Source organism: Python bivittatus, unplaced genomic scaffold, assembly GCF_059951505.1.
Source record: "Python bivittatus isolate LINGU-HERP-01145 unplaced genomic scaffold, Pbiv_v1 ctg000480_np1212, whole genome shotgun sequence".
In the NCBI taxonomy this organism is placed as follows: Eukaryota; Metazoa; Chordata; class Lepidosauria; order Squamata; family Pythonidae; genus Python; species Python bivittatus.
In genome coordinates, this window is record NW_028277075.1 from 50,916,503 (window position 1) to 50,937,429 (window position 20,927).

The window sequence follows — 20,927 nt, forward strand, 5'->3', positions numbered from 1 at the left end:
AAAAGCCATTTCTTTCCTATATATCTTTCTGAAGAGCTTTTATTTGAGATTTAAAAAAAAAAAAAACTTAAATCTCCACTCCATGGAATATAAAGGCACAAGGAGAGCAGCCCATTAAAAATGGTTTTTTTTTAATCAAATGTAAAAGGATGTCAGAGACCGTTCCAGAAAAATTATTGTGAAGAATAACCCAAAGCTGAAATGTCAATGTAGAATAGACACCCTTTACCAATTCACCTTCTGTACTTTATATAGCAATGGGAAGAGAATTGATTTTCTGCTAGCTTCCGAGTAGAGTAAGAGACTTATGGTGTTTGCAACATCTTTCTTGTACTGTGCAGCTGATTTTTGCCTTGTTTTTCTTATGTTTTTATGGATGCCCTTATGATTTTAAGTCTCTGTCAGAAATACTCTTGGCTGAAGGTAAATTTATTCCCACAGAGTTCTTGATACAACAGAACCTTATGTGCATATGCATCCATAGGTAATCATGATGATGAAGAAATGGTGACATGTCATGATGCACATCCCATGTTTTTCTATTTATATTCTGGCATCAGATGCAAGTATGCACATTGTGGGCTTTGCATGGTGACATGACATACATGCCCCACTTGTCCTCCTGTGCTTTTATATGGCATATTTGCTGTTTGTGGTAATAGAGTTTGGAGGCATACAATTCAGTTGTTCTCAGGTAACAGTCACTGCATTTAGAATGGCAATTGCTATCTTCTTACCCAATGTTATTTTCATTTTTTCCATCTGTAGTTTGTTGAGAATGGCTTGATATGCAGTATCTAATTGGTCAGTGTCTGTTGGTTGGTGTTGAATAATTGAAGCCATGAGTGCACTGTAGCAATTTAATTTGAGCTGTTCTTGATCACATGAGGGAGTGATGGTATCCATGCTGCATCTCATTATTAGTTCCTAGTTAGCTATCTGTTGATAGTTTATATTAACTCACTTGAGTTATCCATTAAAACAGCTACTTTAATTCATGCAAGGTTTCAATTACATTGGCAACATTTTGTGTTGCTTCTGCTTCTGTATTCCTCCCCTTACTCCTGTATTTCATTTTTCTTTGATTTCACGATCTGTTTCAATTTTCTGTGCCTGGGCCATGTCACTTTCTGCTATGTCCGCTTTTTATTTTATTTCTTATTGTAGAAATATTATGGTGCAGTTAATGTACTGCATTGATGATGTAACATCATTTCCTGAGATGAAGTGGTAGTTGTACTGGATATTTAGTATGATATTTAGTAGAAAAATAACTCTTTATATATTAGTTTGCGTGGAAAAATTACACACTCCTACTTGTATTTGCTTAAAATTATGTGAAAAGCTCACCTTTCATACAAGTATGTATTCTACCAATTTACAGTTCACATATTGTAGTCATGTCATCTGAGTAACAGGCATAGGAGGGGGCTTCTGGTGATTTGACAAAGATTTTTTTTCAATCAGTTTTTTTTTTTAATGCTGCAGCAGAACTTTGTGAATGTTTCCAATTTGTAGTTTAAAGTAGGCAGAATATATGCTTGCATATGCGTTGTTTTCTGATAGTAGATCTTTCTGAAATTCTTCTAAATCTGGGTCAGCAAACTTTTTCTGGGTCAGCAAACTTTTTTTAGATGACAGCAAATAATCTAAATCTGGGTCAGCAAACTTTTTCCAGATCCCGCCCCTTTTCTCCCTCAGCAGGTGTGGCTGGCAGATCTGCAGGCCTGATAGGCCACTGCTCAGGACACCTAACCCTTGGCCCTGCCCCTCAACTCTCACCCCAGGAGCTCAGCTGAGGCTTTGGCCTAGTGATCTACCACCTGCTCACCTGTCCATTCTTAGTTTGTGGGTCATATAAAAACAGGCAGCAGGCCAGATTTGACCCATGCACAATAGTTTGCTGACCCCTGATCTAAATAATAATAGTTGTACTAAGATCCCAGTGCCTTAAAATACATTTCATCAGTGCCTGGCATTTGTTAATATTAAGTATTTCTGTTGTGTAAATGGAGATGAAGACATGGATTTCTGCAACACTCCTGAAATTTCTGTTTTGGATAATGCAAGAGCCTAAGTGCTAGAAATTACAGAGTTTGGAGTAGCTACACTTATTCAGGATTCTTTTAATGCTTTTGAGGAACAATGGCTAGTTTGAATAACTAAATAGCTCCAAAATGGCTTAGTTTGTAAATGCTGTGGAATTTGTTTCTGCCTACATGTGAGGGGTCCCTGACATACTCTGTAGTATCAGGAATCCCATAAGAGAAATGGTAGTGTACAAAATGCTTTGAATTTGAAATATTTCAAGCTTGAGACACCTAGTTTGAGTTCAAAACCTGTCTTGCTGAAAGTGTTCTAATGCTGCTCTGAATATACTAGAAGCATTCCAAGCTCACAATATTCCTTTGAGCTTGAAACGCTTTTGGAATGGTCAGGACAGCGGTTTCTATTTAACATACCACTACATGCAAATATATATCACACTTTTAAAATATTTCTGATATACTGAATTAGCATATCATATTAACTATATTATAATTATTTGCTGACTTTCATGTTAAAAAAATGGATTTGTGCAAATCTGAATATAATTTTGTAGCCATTTCTGATATATAGTAAAGTGCAACTACTTATTTATTATAATTGAAAATGTCTGTGTAGTTTTTCATTTCTATGTTTGTGTTTGGGGATGTATATGTGCGTGTGCCCTTACATGCGCACCTACATTTACAGAGAGTTAATGGTGCATTTTAACCTTTATTCTCCTTTCTCTCATTTTGTTTCCTACATTTTTCTTGCTTTCATTTCCTGCGTGTAATTGTATACATAATTATTGCTGGCAAGATAACACCTACAGCTGCTCCATGAAGGAATCTAGCCAAGGCTCACAATATTCCTATGCAGCATTGTTTGCCAAGTCACCGATACATACTTGTCAGCATTTCTTTCATTTGTTTAACTTCTGACTCCAACTTTCTTAATATGTTGGCATACTGTAGCTGATAACAACATTGGGAATTTTGTCAAGTGCAGCTTGGTCAGGCCTTTGTAGTTTATGTAAAAGGTAGGAGGGTTGACAATCATAGGCCTTTTAGGCATCCTGCCCTATGATTTTCAGCATGTTAACTGCACTTATAATTCACCTGTAGTTTATCCTTGCTATTGTATGTTTTACCTTTCTCTATATTTACAGTGCCAGTGAAACTGTTGCCCAGAACTTTATTATTTTTTCCTCCAGGAGCTTTCTCTTCTCTGTGAGAAGAACCTTTCTCGTCTCCCTGAGGAATAGGAATACTTAACGTATCACTTTGTCTACCTATTGTGGATATACTTTGAGCCTCCTGTTTCCAACTGTATGTTTTATTTGCAGCAATGACTAGATGCTGATGAAAACCCAGGGAACTGCATTTTTATACCAACATAATCCATCCTTGACCGGTCAGTGCTCCTATCTGAACCCAGATTAAGTTTCCTGTTTGCAAGAGAGGTGGAAGTGTATGGACGTCCCTTTCTAAAGGAAATGCAGGGGGCATATTCTGTGTTTTAATAGAAGAATTTTGGTAGGTATTCATTACAAATGTATTATCTTTCAGGAACTGAGCAACAGCGGATAAATGTTGCTCCTTCTTCAGAATCTTTTACCAACTGGAGATCTGTATTATCACCAACATGGCCTTCTAAAGAACTTGAGTCTTCCTCAGTGGGTGACATTTCAATGAGGCAAGCTTTGGAGAATGCTAATCTGCTTCAGATAATAAAAAGTACATTAGCAGGAACTCGGACCAGAACTATGGACCAAACTAGGTTTTTACCAAGTCTCTATCAAGGCAGTGGCAACAGTGCATCCCAGGAGCCTTCAGAGGTATCAACTGAATCACCAGTGAAGTCTCAGGAAGCTGATGAAATGACTATTGTATCAGGTTTGCCTCAAATTAGTGTGCTCTCTGCATTGTCTGCATCGCCATCAGTGACACATCCAGCTACTATTGTGTCATCTCAGATAATTCCATGTACAACACCTTCCATTTCAAATGAAAACACATTAAGATCAGACATACGTCCAAACTTTCCATTATCATCCCCTTTGTCATTGACAAAGGATACACCTCATATCATTGTTGTTTCCAAGTTGTCTGTGCCATCCACCAAAATGCCTTCGTCCATAAATGTGAAACATTCATTCAGCATGAACAGAACTAATTCTAACTTGAATAAAAAATCAGATAATTCACCGAGCACAACAAAATATATGTTATCCAGAAAGGTTGGCAATGAATCTTTGATTGCTACCTCCTCTAGTTATAATTTTGGATTGATTAATAAGCATCCCATAGAAACAACCAAGAGAGAGATATATCCAAAGAATAGGAAATGGCATCCGTTTGCTTTCCGTGCATTAATACCCAGTCAGTTTTTTCATGTATCACCTACTCAGATAGCTGCACTGAGTTTTAGAAAAAATTCTTTTTCTGGATTAATTCATAAAGCATCTTCCACCACAGTGCTCACAACTAAACCAGTGAATATCACAACATCTCTGAAAAAAAGTAGCATCTTTGTAACCACATCATACCCAGTTCTTAAAAACAAGAAAACAGTTCCATGGATTTCTACATCAGCTCTCCATACTTCAGGCACTCTGTCTTCATTATCAAAAACCATTAATGGTGTGTCTTCTATGCTACTGTCAAATTCTACAAGAGAGAGAGCATTAACATCTCCCAAAAGTCAAAGATTTTCTCATATATTGACTAGTGTATCTTCCTCAACAGTGCCAACTCTAGTTACTTCAGAAGCAATAAGAAAAGATAATGCAATAGCGCAAATACCAGCATCAACAACCATTCCCACCTCCTATTCAACAGATGACATTCCTTCCATAATTATGAGGACAAATTGGCCATTTTACATAGCAGCTCATTCTACTGTTTCAACATCAAATCCTAAAGTTGTTTTGGAGATTAATTTAACAAATTCTCATGTCACAGAATCAACCCCGGTTTTCAAAAAAGATACTCCTGATAGAAATTATGAAGCTACTATAGGGCCTCCTAATTTTTCTGTGGAGAGATTATTGCAACGACAGTCTTTCACAAAGGATTCTACAATGTTCACAACTGATGGTGCTAGTAATATTCTTCCATACTGGTTCCTAGGGACACCGTCCACAAATTTTGCTCTAGAAATTCCTGTCAGCAAACAAACACCATGGCGAAAAATGCTTCAGAATGTTTTTTCACAAGAAAGGACAACCCTTACAGCTTTTCCAGTTTCTTTGCCAACTTCTTTTAGAGACCTTTTGAAATCTCATTCTACTACCACATTTATATCTCCACTTAATGTTTCTAGAAAGCTAAAGCTAATAGAATCTAAAAAACAAAACACAACTCTTAGTTTAATAAAACAAGAGAAAAAATCAGCAGTATTCACCACTTTAGCCTCACATTCAAAACATTTATCTCAACCACTTTTAAATAATTCTGCTGCTGAAATACGTGAACATTCACATATGGCTGATACAACGTACAAGACTACTATGGCAACTTCAGGCATATATGAGTTGGCCTCAATTATTTCATCAAAAGAACATTTGAAGACCCCGGCAACATTTTCCTTGATACTTTCTAGTGCAGTTTCAAAAAGCAACTTAGATATGTTAAATATGACTTTAATTCCTCACTTGGACAATGGAGATTGGCAGTCTACTAGCGATGGCAGTCTGTCTTCAGGAAAGAAAACAGCCCAAATATTCCTAACTACCAAAGATTATGCAAGTCACACAGCTTTAGAAAGAACATATTCAAAGATTCCAGTCTCAGAGCAGTCAACAAGCTATGTAAATAGCAAACCTTCCAGTTCTGCTGTATCATCCATTAATGTAACTGCAACATCTGCTCAGCATGTTTCAATTTTGCCTTTCACTAAAATGAAGTCGAAAGGTTTCTCAGAATTTAACATACCCTCATCTTCCATAGAAACATCTTATTCATCCTCTTTTCAGAACCAAAGCACCCTGTCAGAGAGCATAGAACTGCCATCATTACAGTCAAAACCACACATATATGCATCACAAAGTTTTCTGGAAAATTTCACAGTTGGGAATACTGATTTCATTTCAGGCTCTGAAAAGCAGTCCCATTCTACATCTAAAGATTTCACAGCTACTAACACTAGAACATCTAATCTGGATACATTTTCTACAGCTGTGTCAACACATTCTCACTCATGGCTATTTGTTTCTTCTGACAAAATCCACACAATACCCAAACCTCAGACAACTAATTCTGAAAAGCTCTTTGCATCAACAAAGATCTTTTATACATCACTTCCATTTTCATTGGCTTCTCAGTTCATTGCTAAATTAACTGTTCCAGTAAATAATGAAATTAGTGCTATTAGTAATAAAAAAGTAACAGTTCCTCCTATCCTGGTAGTAAGCTCAGTGCCAACATTAAATGTCACTGAAGAATACTCAACTTTGAGAAAAACAACAGAGTTTGTAAATAACTTTAACTCAAAAACACATAATCAATTGAGCAAACCATCTACAGCATTAACTACAGGAATGTTGTACACAAATGATACAAATAATACCCAAGGTACAGTTAAAATGCCAAATGAGGTCACTACAATCACTCCATTGCAAACACATACCACTTTTGCAACCATCATAACTTCTATCCATGCATCACAAACGCAACTAACTTCTTTGTTGCCAACAACCAACTTTACCCATTCTGTCATTACAGTGTTACCGTCTGTGTCTCCTGGTGTAGTACCATCTCTAGCAACTTCAGAAGCAACACCAGTTACAGGAAAATCAGCTCCAACATCACCAATGCTGACTTCATCCTTGTTCTCACTGAGCACTGACAATTCACCATCTGTGATGGCATTAAGCACGTTAAAATCAACATTAGCAAAAAATAACACTATCACAAAAATGGCACCAACTTTAAGCCCAGTAGTAATACATGCAAACTTTCCAGTTGTATCGAGGGATGATTCTACAATACCTGTATATATCACTAGTTCATCCCCAATTCAGAAATTTAGTACAGTTTCAGTGCCCACAACACATGTACCAAGACAAACTGAAACTTTACTTGACACCAAGAAATCCACAAGCCCAGACATCACTAAAACATCAACTGCATACCCATTGACAATGACAGCAGCTTTGACATCTATTACAGCATCAGCGAAAACAGCTAGACTTCTCCCTACATCTGCTGAAAATGCTTCTGTTGCTGTTACTGCATCAGTGTCAACTGCAGCTTTTGTTAATGTGACAACAGTTCTCCCATTGGAATGCCAGCTGTCCAGAAACCTGCTTGTTAAGACAGGTATGAATATGTGTACATTTGGATTTTGATTATGAAAGTGTAATATTAATTTCAGTTATTTTTTTAATTAGTGTAGTAAGTGAAAAGGGTAATTGATTGGGTGGATAAATAGTATGCTTTTTGGTTTTTTACACTGCATAGCTCTTATAGCACACTTCTAAAACTAGTGATGTTTCCACTGATGCTGGATGGCTGAAAAGTCTGCTTAATCTCAAGGCCAAGAGATATCTACTAGATTGAGAATCTTGATGTATTACATGGGTGGGCCACATGTGATGGTTAAGGGCCACACTTTGAAGCCAAGGACCTCAGGAAGGATAGGTCCATATTATACATATAGGAAGGGCTAGGTTTTGGGAAGCCTTTTTCTAATTCTGATACACTTATTTTAAAGATTCCCTTACAATTTTCTTCATTTTCTCACCTCAAAATAGCAGGAAACTACTCTCTGTTTTTAGCAGTTTTGCACTCCACAGGATGCAAAAAGATGATTTGAGGCCACAGGTTGCCCCCATTGTATCAGATGGAAAGGTAACTGTCCAGCAAATATGCCACAAACAAAAATGGGATAATGTGGTGGTTCATTAATCAGGCAGGCTTAGGAGCTTTATAGCTGGTGTCACTGCCTCATTCCTACCATCAACCTTCTTTTAGCTGATACTAGACCTGGACATACTGACAAGAATTCAAGGACCCAAGTCTTTAATAAAGGAATTATAGAAGCAGTTAATAGTAAGTTCCAGCAATTGCTCAATATAAAATGTAAGCCCTATTTTTAGTAAATTCAGTATTTGATTTTTCTGATTCTTTCTCCCACCCATGTGGTGCTTGAGGCCTCTTTTTTCAAGGAACAGCTTTCATTTGTCATTAAGTTTAGTCTGTTTGGTTCTGACCTTGCCAGAACTAGGTCTTATACCTTCCTAATGTATACGAAGACCCTGATTCGGACTCTATGAAAAGCATGCCTTCCCATGATTATAAGTAGGATTTGGGAATTGGGAACATTGTGTCTTTGATTCTAAGCTTCTGTTTGAACATACTATTACCTCTGTTCCTAAGGGTAATCTATGCCTGAAGATAAAGGATGGGACCAGCTAGGAAACATTGATTTCCTGAACCTCCGGATTCCACAAATGGTATTTTCTAAGGAGCTGGCAATATCAAGGTCTGCTTGATTCCCCTATGTATACAAGGACAAACAATATTGTCCTCTTTGTCCTCTCCAAGGCAGCCTTTCTCAGGCTGGCTTCTAGATTTCTGAAAGCTGCAGTACATTCGGAGAGTTCCAGGATAGGAGAGATTGTTCTGAGGTCACACCACCAGATATTCTATTTATGTACATTGATCCGGAACAATGACAAAATTGAGGTCACATATAAAAGCTAATTTTGTTAAAATGCCAAAATAAGGAGAGACTTTGTCATCAAGTAACAAATTAGGAAATTTTATGAGAAGCTGCAGATCCTTGTAGGCTAGAAATATTTCTCTGAGAAATGGGTATCAGTAAAGGTTTATAATGATTTAATTATGCCATGATTATGATGATACATTTTGCCCTTGTGGGTTTAAATAACTAACAAATAATGGTCTTTGACTATAAATAATAATCACCTGAGTTCAAATTTTCAATACTGAATGTAAATTCCCTTGCAAAATTCAGCTTGTTTATAACTTATACGGCCAGCCATTATGATTTGGAAAAAAAATACTGAGTAAATGAACAAAGAGTATTTGTAAATAAATATACATGTTTACATTCTAGTATTGTTTCTGAATACAAGAAGACTGCTGCTGAGTGGCTCCTTAAAACAAAATGTCACTAAAGGTCTCACCCTGGCATTGCGACAAGCTTTCAATCAAAATGTCAATGCACAAGTAAGCAAGTTTTATCTCTGTTTTATAATCAGATTTAGAACACAAGCTAAGGGTTCTTTTTAGCATGTTTGTAAAATGTATAGAGTTGGTGGAATTGTGAGTTATAAATATGAAAACGAACTACTTTTATTTACCAGTTACTTTTAGAATTAATATATTTCCTTGATTTTAGGCAGAGCAGAGCAGGAGCTTTTATTATTAAGATTGAAAAATCTGGGCAGTTTGCAGTGAGATGTCTATGTCATTTGAAAATATAGTGTCTAGAATGGAACATGCAAGTCATTCCAGTGAAATGGGACTTCTATTATTTTAGACATATTTTCAGCTAACTTGTGGGTGACACAATAGATCAGTTTGAAAAAAGGGAACAGCATGCAAAAATTAGTTTTAGAATATTCAAGGAGATCCAATAAAGAACTACAGATAGTCATCACTTAATGGCCACAGTTGGGACTGGAAGTTAGGTCACTAAGTGATGCAGTCATTAAGTGAATCATCACGTGACCAGACCTGATTTTATGTCCTTTTTTGTGGCAGTCGTTAAGCGAATCACTGTGGTTGTAAGCGGATGATGTGGTTGTTAAGTTAGTCATGCAGTTCCCCATTGATTTTGCTTGCTGGAAGCTGGCTGGGAAGGTTGCAATGGCAATCACATGCCCCTAGGGTGCTGTAACCGTCGTGAGTGCGAGCTGGTTGCCAAGTGCCTGGATCACAAGCATATGACCATGGGGGCGCTGCAACATGTGTAACTTTGGGCACTGGTCATAATTCACTTTTTTAGCACTGTCGTAACTTTGAATGATTGCTAAACAAATGGCTGTTAAGCAAGGACTACCTGTATTACTGTTGTTAAGCTGTTCTCTAGCTTGCATAATATTCTGGTTTCTGCAACTTTAGTATGCCTTCTGAAGAGAGCAACTCTTTTTTTTTTTTGTGCGGAGAGGTTGAGTGGCCACATTAGTCTCTGCCTATATTAATTACTTAGAATAAAGTTACATAGAGTGTAAGTACTGCTGGAAACAGAACCCTACAATCTGTTACGTTAGCACCTGGAAGGAGAAGTTTAATATAGACCATAAGATTCTGGGTAAAGTTCTAAGGAAAGCATATTTTCACAAGAACCAACAAGGAAGGAAATAATGGAGGGAAGGCAAAAGGATCATATTTAGATTTGTCATTCAAATTAGAAACCACAGTGTTTTCTATTAATAAGATAGGCAATTGTGGTTGAAAAAAGTGAAAGCAATTGGGACTTCCTGGGGAGGTATGGCGAGCTGAAGATGTCTCCACAAAAGTGGAGCCAACAGCCGCAGCAAAGACCAAGGAACCGATGAGTTGACTGGTTCCTTGGAACCTCTCCAGATAAGGAGAAGACAGGAGATCACCCACATGGCTGCTCCTCCCAAGGAGACTGCAGGACAGCGATTTTCCGTGAGTTTGAGCACCAGGAGATGAAGGAATCAGCCATCTTGTTCACAACCATGGTGGAGCCTTTTAAAGGACACTTAAGTTTGCAAGCTTCACTTTCCAATCACTTTCAGAAATTTCCTATTAACTGTCTTAAAGCTATTAGAGTCCTTGACAAGTCTGAAAAGTCATCAGGAGTTCTGTTTCAACATAGCAGGCAGATAACAGCAGTCGCAGTTGCTAAGGAGCAGAAACAGATAACAGCAGACAGGATGTAAATCAAAGACCTAGCAAAGCACGTTTGCCTGAAAAGTACTGTTTGCAGCCAACATAGTGAAAGAGTGGTCTAGCTACATTGCCAAAAGTCACAAAGCCATACTGGGTAGTCAGTCAGTCCAGAAGTCGGGAATTGAAGAACAGGATACACAGGAACACGAGTCACGAGCTAGGATTCCAAATAGTTGTTTCCAACAGAGACTGAAGCCAAAGCAGTTACATAAATCTCTCTGCTGGTAGCTGGCTATAATTACTCAGGCCTTGCCCTTTGCCTTGTGAGGAGTCTCATTGATTGATGCTGCTCTGCGTGCCGCTGCATGAATCTGGATCTGGGGTTTGGGGGTTGTGCCTTGTCAACTGACTGCTACAGCTGATCAGGAGATGCCTGATGGTTTAATGATTCCTGAGGCTGACATTCCACAGGCTCAGCTGGAGCAACTTCGTCAGAGTAAGAGTCAGACTCTGAATCGTGGCCTATGACATCAGGTGATGTCATAGACAGAGTTTATCTTCAACTCTGAATGAAAGAAAAATTAATTATAAGCTTAAGAATTTAAAGAATTTGAAATAAGCAGCAAAAAACTGAATAAGATTTTGATCTAAGAAAATTATAAATGGATTAAGGGTCCAGACAAATTTGGAATATTTTACTGTAAGATTTTAGAATTAACTGTAAAAAATAAATAGCTTCTCATGGGAAACCTGGCTATTGTAAGTCATAACAAAAATAAGTTACTTTATGATTTTAGAAACTGGACAATACAGGGGACTAAAGATTCTAAGCAAAAGAAAAAAAAATACAAGCCTGATCTTGATGTCAGTTAATATTGGGACTTACAAAATGACACAAAATATTATAACATCACAAACATTAAAAGAGATTTTTGAAGAATGGAGCTAGAGGTTAGCAACTAGAATACCAACATTGTCAGTAATGATGTCTAGTTCTATGGATAGATTATATCCAAAAGATATGAAGGAATAACAGTTGTGGAACAACTGAAGTACTAACAGAAGTACTGAAAGTGGAACTAAAAATGACAGGCCAAGAGAATTATTTGGAAAAGGATACTTTACTGGATATACAAAAGAAGCTAGCTGAAGTTTTAAAAATTAAAAGGGAAATACAAATGATAAACCAAGAGAATGACCTGGAAAATGTTTTCTTATTGGATCTACAAAAGAGGCTTGTTAAAGCCTTGAAGAAATCTGTGCAATGGGGTAAAGAAGAATTTAAGAGAATCAAATCCTGTGACAGTATTTGATTGGATTTAAGACTGTTAAAATAAAAGGAAGGAATATAAAGTTTGTTTATTTGATAAAGGTTAAAATAAGACTTTTTTTTTTTTTTGGCAAAGTTCTGGCAACCCTTTATGGACTTTTTGCTGATGCCAGGATTGAAAAGTTGATGTTCTATGGATTTGCTTATAGATAAGGGATGGGATATGGGATGAAGAGATGTCTGTAACCTTATAGGGGGCGAAGGGTTACTAAATTTGTCTATACTTCTTGTGATGAAGGTTGGAAGTAACTTCTTTATACATTTCTTTTTTATTATTATTATATTCTTTCTTTTCTTTTTCCTCTTTTTCTTTGTTCCTGCACCTTTTATTTTTTATTTCTATGCTCTTCTCTTTCTCTAAGTATTAGTTTTTACTATTGTAATCAAAATTCTTAATAACATTTGAAAAAAAGAAAAAATGAAAACAATCATATTTACTCCTTGTTTGATATAACAACAGCTAGAGTTACCAGGTTTACAGTCAGAAACAGATGAACAGTCAGGATTTGAGTAAGTTTGTTCAGGATATAGTGATGTTCAGGATCTACAACTCATCACCCCAATATTTGTATCTTTATATTGGAACAGTCAATAATGGTACAAGACATTGTGAGGTGCTGATGTCTTCTTAACTCTGATCAATTGTTAGGTGGTTGAGTTGTGAATTTTAGAGGGAGATTTTTTTATTTTCAAAACCACTGCAAGCTAAGTGGAAAAATTCCTGATTCTGATGAGAAATACAATTGGCCTTATATCTGATGAAACAGACAGGACACCATAAAAAAGTTGTGGAGAGTGAATTATGCTTGTATCAAATAATGTATTTTCTCCTTGGAATGGAACTGGTATTAGTCAATCTTTAGTTTGGTCATTGACCAGCATAAAATAATGATTACTATTTACAACCATCTCTATATGAACAGTCTCGTTTACATGCTGTGGAAAAATAACAGATTTAGACTTACTTAAACAAACTATAAATCACAATATAGCTAAAATACTAAGATAAAGGTAATAGAAACTACAGTGTAATATAGTACAATAAAATTGGATGATATAAATGTTAATTTATAAAAACTATGGAAAAACAGCTAAAAATCAGAATTATTAACACAACAATATAAAATCACTATATCACCAAAATCTACATGTAAAATTCTAATTTATGTTAATATTACAACAATGTAAACAGTAATATAGTGCAGTATAAAAAAGTGTGATATAAACGTTACTATATAAAAAACGATGGCTATAAATACTATAAGGCTAAACAAGTAGAAATAAATCAACAGGAATAACATTTAAAGGCATAACCTTCATCTAATCTATTAGCTCTAACAGCCATGAATGAATGGATTACTTTACTCAGTCTTGAAAATAAGCAGCCAAAACTATAATCACTGACAATTGCTGACCATCTGTGGGCAGAATTCACACGTGATATAACAGAATTTTGCAGCATTTTAGGAGATAAAATTATCATTGTGATTGAGTAAAGCTTCAATTGGTGCAGAATGTGGCAGCACAGGTAGTTATGTGTGTTCCTAGAAGAGCACACATTACACCTCTGCTTCTTGAGCTGCATTGGCTGCCAGTTTGCTTCCGGGTCCAATTCAAGGTGCTGGTTTTGACCTTTAAAGCCCCTCATGGCATGGGGCCGGGTTATCTGAGAGGCCCCCTCTCCCTGATTACATCAGCCTGCTCCATTAGATCCAGCAGAGAAGGTATGCTACGCATTCCATCAGCCAGGGATTTGCATTTGGTGGGTCCCAAGAGGCGGGCCTTTTCTGCCATGGCCCCCTCCTTGTGGAACATTCTCTCCCCTGAAGTTAGGCTCACCTCTTCCCTGCTGTCACTTAGGAAGTCCCTCAAGACCTGGTTGTGTCATCAGGCCTGGGGTCTTTGGGAACGAGAGACATTCTTAGATGGCTCCACTGTAATTGATATCCTGCTCTTTCTGTGGGGTTTGTATATTTTAAATCTTTTTACATTTTTAAAAAATTTGTGATACTTTTTTTATTCTAATAATAACTTTTTATCTTTTTATAATATCTGTTTTTATTCACTTGTTATTTTATTTTAATTATTGTACTGCCCAGAGCCATTTTGTGAGATGGGCGGTTATATAAATGTGATGCATAAATAAATAAAAATAAATAAATAGTACAAATAAAACATATCAGAGTGCCCAGGAATTCTCTTACCTAGAGAAGAGTAATCAATCCAAAACTGCACATTGAAATGGGGCAGAGTGAGAACTGTTCTAGATTTGGATGCTGAAATTTGATAGAGATATGGAGCTGGTTTGAAATCTGGAAGTTGATTATTTGTAAATGTATCATGGGGACAAATGGCAAATTCGAAGTGACCTTCTGAATCTAAAATCCATTGTTTTAATGTTAATTTTCCTTGATCTAGCCTCAGTGAAGTTGGTGTTGTCCAAGCCAGCAGTGTTTTCAATGATGAGGAAGTGACTGTAAGGCTTTATTTTAAAATCTCTTCCATTTCTTATAAAGAAGTGGTGGTTTGAATTGATTTGTGGACTGCATAGTTAACATTTCATTATGTATCAGAAAAAATGTTCCACTGCCTTAGTAAGGCCAGCTCTAATTTCATATTTGTATATGGTATAAGATAGAACCAAGGAACTTGTCATATATATTTTGCTATAGCAACTTGCATTTTTCCAAGACACTGGAACCGGTGTATAGTTTATTAATATAGGACTAATGCATACTAGGTCAACAAAGAGTATAATCCATTTAAAGTAAGACAGGTCACCATAAAGCCAAGTTCTTTTCACTTTATGCTCATTCTTCAGTGAGTCTGTTACTTTAAGAAAACATTTTTAATTATTCATAATTTTATTGAAGGGGCAATTTGTCTTGATCATTTCTTTGAGACTAACATTTTAATGTTTTTACTTCATTGAACAGAAGAGTCATACAGTTCTCTGAGTTATCTGAATCAAAACTATTCATTGTGAAGAAGATGAAATGCCATTTTTCCATCTGCTTCTTTTTTTCAGATAGAAATTCTGGAACAGTCAAACAACGTGACAGTTGGTTACTATGTTACTCAGGACAGACTGGTTTTCATACCTACTGTGGTTATCGAAATGCTAATTGCTTATGGTGTTACTAATGCCACTTTAGATATTAGGAAACATGTGCCAAATCTTCATTCTGTTGCTGTGTTAGCCTTGCCATGGAACCCACTGCCAGCGTACCATTTTCAGCTGAAAACAGGCAAGTCATCTCTAATGTACAAACTCTGAGGTAATAGGGTTATATCTGTTAATACAGCTACAAATTCCAGTGATAAGAACAGGGTCTCTGTACAGCCCAGGTTCTTCTAAATTGGAGCAGGGAACTAAATTTGGCCCAAAGGATAGATTGTGCTCCAGTAGTTGAAATGTATTAGAAGTGGAGATTCCTCCCTTCCCTGTTTAAGGCTTGTTCTTCTTGAGGCTTGGTATTTGAGAACAATTGGGTCAATCTGCCCCTTGAAAATTAAGAGAGTGGAGTTTAATTAGATAAAATTAGCTAATTTAATTGTAATAATGAATTAGCTAATAGAATTTGCTTAAATTTGTTTTAAAATAATAGGTCTGAAGCAACAAAGCACTGTTTTTATATGTGTTACAACATTTGATTTTTGTTATTACCTTAATTATATCAAACATTTTTGTTCTACTCTTTAAAAAAGTTTGTTAACCACTCTTCAAAAAGGTTCGCAGAGTAGTTAACAAATACCAGTATTAAGAGTCTCTGTTCTACATTTACCATTTAAAAAGATGACACAGAAAGCAAAAGAGTTGGAGGGGAAGGAAGAAAAAAGAAAAATTCAGACAATAGTACTGAATGTGTCTATCATAATTAGCTGGATTGGAATTGATTTACTTTAAATAGAAACATTGTATCTCATACTGTTAGCATTACAGGTAGTCCTTGGGTTATGACAGCAATTGGGACTGGGATTGCTGTCGTTAAGTGATACAGTTATAAAGCGCAATGTCATGTGACTGCATCACTTAGTGACAGCAATCCCGGGCAGTCCTGGTTGCCATTGTAACCCCAAGATGCACAAGTCATTAAGCAGAAAGAGGCAGGAGTCCCAGGTAAGGAGTGCGGGGGTGCCATGGGAGGGGCTGGGAGGGCTGGCACAGGTTGCACGCAAGTTGTGAGAAGCTGAGGAAGGGGTGGCGCAGACTGCGTGAGCTGCAGGAGGTTGGGGGAAGGCCAGGGAGGGCTGATAGAAGCTGTGCGTGGGCAGGGATGCTGCAGGCAGGAGAAACAGCAGGAGCAAATTGTGACCTTTCCTGCCAGTTTCCCCATTGACTTTACCTGTGGGAAGCTGGCAGGGAAGGTTGAAAATAGTGATCACGTGACTCCGGCTCCCTGCGACGTTGTAATTGTGAGCTGGGCACCTGAGCACCAGGATTGTGATCATGTGACTGTGGGGGTGCTACAGTGGATGGAACTTTGAGGACTAGCCATAACTACCGTTTGTTCAGCGCTGCCCTAACTTTGAACAGTCGCTGAATGAATGGTCATTAAGTGAGGAGTACTTGTATTTATTTAATGCTCTCATGTGCATGTTTATTTAGAAGTAAGTTTTGAATTCAGCGGGCTTAATCCTGATTAGTGTGAGTGTGTTTTAATAGGTGGCAGTTATGTAGCTGATCTTGTCTGGGCTTGGAAGCTAAGCATGGTTGGGAGATCTTGATGGAAAATCAGGGTGTAGGCTACACAGGGAAGTAAAAATCATCCCAGGAGAAGGAAATGGCAAATTGCTTCTGTACTGTTGCAAGAAAATTAGCTGGTTGTGTCCACGAAGTCACCAGGAGTAGAGTTTGACTTGAAGGAAACTTTATTCTTTTAGGTATGTGTACAGTTTCAGGTTTTGACAAGGCAAATAGAAAATACATATTCACTAAACACAATGGCTCTTCTTCATCTAGAATTGCAGTTTGTGGATCAATCAGACAACATACAGTCATGCAGATTTGTTCAGACTATGGAACAGAGATTGCAGAAAGCATTTCAAGACGCTGAGAGGAAGGCCTTGAATACCACTAGCAAGTTAAGTGTTCAGGTAAAAGTTCTTATCTTTATCAAACGATTACTGTGTATTACAGATGATTTTTTTTGCAGGGTTAATTTTGATCATATTGTTATCAGTATAACTGGATGGCCAATCTAAATATATTTTATAATTACCAATAGAGGCTCAGGGTTGAACTGTGGAGTCTTTGGGGTTCTCTGAGCTTGGTTGTTTTCTTGCAAATGTTTTGTTACCCAGCTAGGTAACATCTTCAATGCTCCCATTTATAATTACCATTTATCAGGAGAAAATTCATGCTTCATATGATGGCTTAGTTGTCATTTATTATTCATTTATTTCATTATCATTCATTTATTATCATTATTCATTTTCTTACTAGATTTATATCCTGCCCTTTTTTTTGTACAGGAGCTCAAGGCAGCATGCATAATGCTCCCTCTTCCTATTTTTCCCAACAGCAACTCTGTGGGGTAGGTTGGGCTGAGAGAGCATGACCAGCCCAGAGTTACCCAGTGAAATCTCATGGTTGAGAATGGGCTAATTTCTATTTCTTGTCCAACGCCTTAACAACTATACCAGGCTGCCACTTCCAGTACATTAAAAGCACTGAATGTTTGTTACAAGTTAATCTTCTGTAGAATTACTTGCTAAATCTCTCTCTTGGTGCCTGTACACATTAGAAAGAGAGACCTTATAGATCGAGTTTATTTTCTAAATAGTATTGTTATAAATAGCAAAAATAATTTTATTGGCACTTCTCATTGAAGAGCACAGTATTTAGGTTGTAACTTAAATATATTGCCTCCAATAAAAATACAGAGGCACATAAATGTGATTTTCAATGCATTGGGGCATTTATGTATAGAATCTTACTTCCACATATATATAAACATAAGTTGGACATTCTTATAGAAAACTGTATTTCATTTCTATATGTCCCTCATGCTTTCAGTTCAATATGCCACTTTTTTTTGGAGTCAAAGAAATACTGTTGATTGACTATAAGGAATACTGTGTGTCTGCTCTGACAGATCAAAGAGTTTGAGATTTGAGCTGGATTCTGCATTAAAAAAAAGACTAAGAAATACACTATTTAAGTTTTTTCACTGATTTGGGAAACAAACAAATAGCTGTCACTTTTTTACTTCTTAAAATAATAGGATGAATTTTAGACACGTTCTTTGGAAGGGATGAGGCCTCCCCAGTTTTAGATAAATAGGGGATTGAGAATAAGATTCTTTAATAATAGATGTTCATTGATGTAAAAATTGTGAGTTTCTAAATATATAGGAACAGGGACTTTTGTGCAATGAGAACTTGCACAAATTTAGAATGGTTCAAGAAAGGGCTTGTTAATTCATTACTTCCTACTGTTTGATAGGCACTGTCTTTGATAATAGTGGAAATAGTCCTCTTGATTATAAGCCTATCCAATTACCAATCCAGAAATTTTGGAATGAAGCTTCTTTAAGTTTTGATTTTTTTTCAAAAAAGAAGAACTATCCAATAACAATTTTGTTTATAACAGAATAAGTGACATTTCCAAGCAAGCATTCCTTTCCATGATTGGAGAACTTGTAACTGGAGAACAATAATGAACTATTATTGGTGATTCTAAGGCAGGTATATCAGTCACCTGTGTCTACCCCGTCAGCATTTTCACCAAGAAACAAAACTAAGAATAGCGAAGAAGAGGATTTGAGAGAAATTATCTGATTTTTGCACTGAACTGAACTGCAGTTGAGTTCTCCTGATAGTCCCATTTTGGTTCTCCTCCAAATTTCACTTTAGTCATTTTGGGGTGGTGGTCCTGATTTGCCAGCTGAACAACAAATTCCCTAGATCTGTGAGATTGCCCTTTTTTTTTTTCCTGTGGACATACTAGTTGTGTGGGTAAATTTCCATCTCTTCTAATCTCACCATATACATGGCATGTGCAATGTATGTTCCACCAAATGAACCATAGGCTATCAAATCTGAATTCTGCCTTTCCAAAGTGCTACATAACCACCCTTTTTTGTTTTTGGAGTTCCTTGCAAGCAGTAAAATTAGACATTTGGTGAGGATCCTATAGGATGGTGCAGTTCTCTGGTTGAAATACAGCAAGCCTCTGTATTTCACAGAGGAAAACAGTTCAAGAGCAAATTGCTTTCAAATAGAGTGACATAAAAATAATGAAGAAATTGCAAAGTGGATAGTTTTATTGTTTCTCCAGTAGTGGAATACTGAATAAATAACCAGATGATTGCAGTCAGACAAATACTAATCCAAAATAAGAGCATAAATAATGTAACAAAGTAACTCACTTGATTACAGTTTACATACAGGTAGAGTTTTCCCCCCCTTGTTTGTGTTTTTATTACTTGCTAGCCTCCCAGAATTGTGTTCCACAAGATGGGCAGCCATATAAATATTATAAATAAATAAATAAATAAGCAGGCTAGCTAGCTAGCTAGCTAACAAGCAAGCAAGCAAGCAAAACTATATTATTGTAGGACTCCCACGTACAGTAATTAACAATGACAATTCAACTCAAACTGGTCTTCCTATACAAATCAGAAAGAGAACATGGGGACCAAAATCCTCTTCAGTATCTGCAAAAACCATAGAATTGTGTTAACCAGCCGGTTCACAAAGCAGAGGGCAGCAATTAAAGTAAGTGAGTATAATATGGTTCCACATTTAAAAGCAGTTAAGGTGTATGAATAAGGGGTCTTAGCCCCTTATTTGTAGTTATTATTGAAAGGTTACTTAAGAATAGCAGAGAGTAAAACTTATTGGCTGCATTTCTCAGAGGCTGTAAAGCTAAACCAGTTACCCTTTATTTTATGGAGAGCTAAATCTTTTAAATGCTGTAACTAACTAAAAGCTATACATATAAATGCATCATCATCATAATTTTTCCTAAAACTATCTACTGATTGATGAAGGCTTCAGAGAGCAGTGTGTGTTACTAGATGGAGCAATGCAGTACGCAAAGAATAATCATTTCAAACATTTTTCCAGGTTTTACATTCAGTTAATTATATACTCACTTCCAGATATGTAGTCATATTCTACATACTGGGTGGTAAAAATCTAAAGAAAATTAGATAGGATCCTTTCTAGTTGAGTGGTCAAGCCAGAAATCCACAGGGGCATGCTGAAGGAAAGAAGTGTCAAAATTTTGGCTTGATAAGCTTGACTGGCAGAAGGTATGAACTGTTTACCTTGTATAGAAAGAGTATGAACCTTGTAATTGCATTAAGAAAAAATAAGAAAAAGAACAGGAAATAATTAATTTTGCATTTGAATAACATTTATATAAGCAATTTATCTATATCATTATTAATTTGTACTTTTAACATTTTTTGGTATTATGTATGATACTTTGTTTTATAATTAAACTGTTTTAGTATAATAGACCCTCAAAGCAGATAGGAAAAAGAAGCCAGCACTGGACAAGGATATAGTGATTTGCCCTGATACCAGTCTGTTCCTCCCTTATGGTGTTTTTGTCCATCAGTACAGAATCTTGTAATAGCATCTTCCTATCATAGATGAGATCTTTATCTCATTGTGTTAAATCAGTTTGAGTTTAATTACATTTAGAATGTGCCTGTAAGCAAGGATCTGTTTGGTTTCTTTAATTCATGCATAATGCATAGCATATTTTTGGCACTTTTTAAAAT

The 20,927-nt window shown here is 36.5% G+C and overlaps 1 protein-coding gene across 1 annotated transcript in view; it reads left to right on the forward strand.

Moving 5' to 3' along the window:
* The first annotated feature begins 3,580 nt into the window (after positions 1 to 3,580).
* Positions 3,581 to 20,927, forward strand: part of KIAA1549L (KIAA1549 like) — a 114,450-nt gene continuing 97,103 nt past the window's right edge. The window contains exons 1-5 of the mRNA XM_088145092.1: positions 3,581 to 3,923; positions 6,753 to 7,349; positions 9,112 to 9,224; positions 15,218 to 15,437; positions 17,153 to 17,286. Of these exons, the coding sequence (XP_088001218.1) occupies positions 3,581 to 3,923; positions 6,753 to 7,349; positions 9,112 to 9,224; positions 15,218 to 15,437; positions 17,153 to 17,286 (1,407 nt within the window). The remainder of the gene's footprint in view (positions 3,924 to 6,752; positions 7,350 to 9,111; positions 9,225 to 15,217; positions 15,438 to 17,152; positions 17,287 to 20,927) is intronic.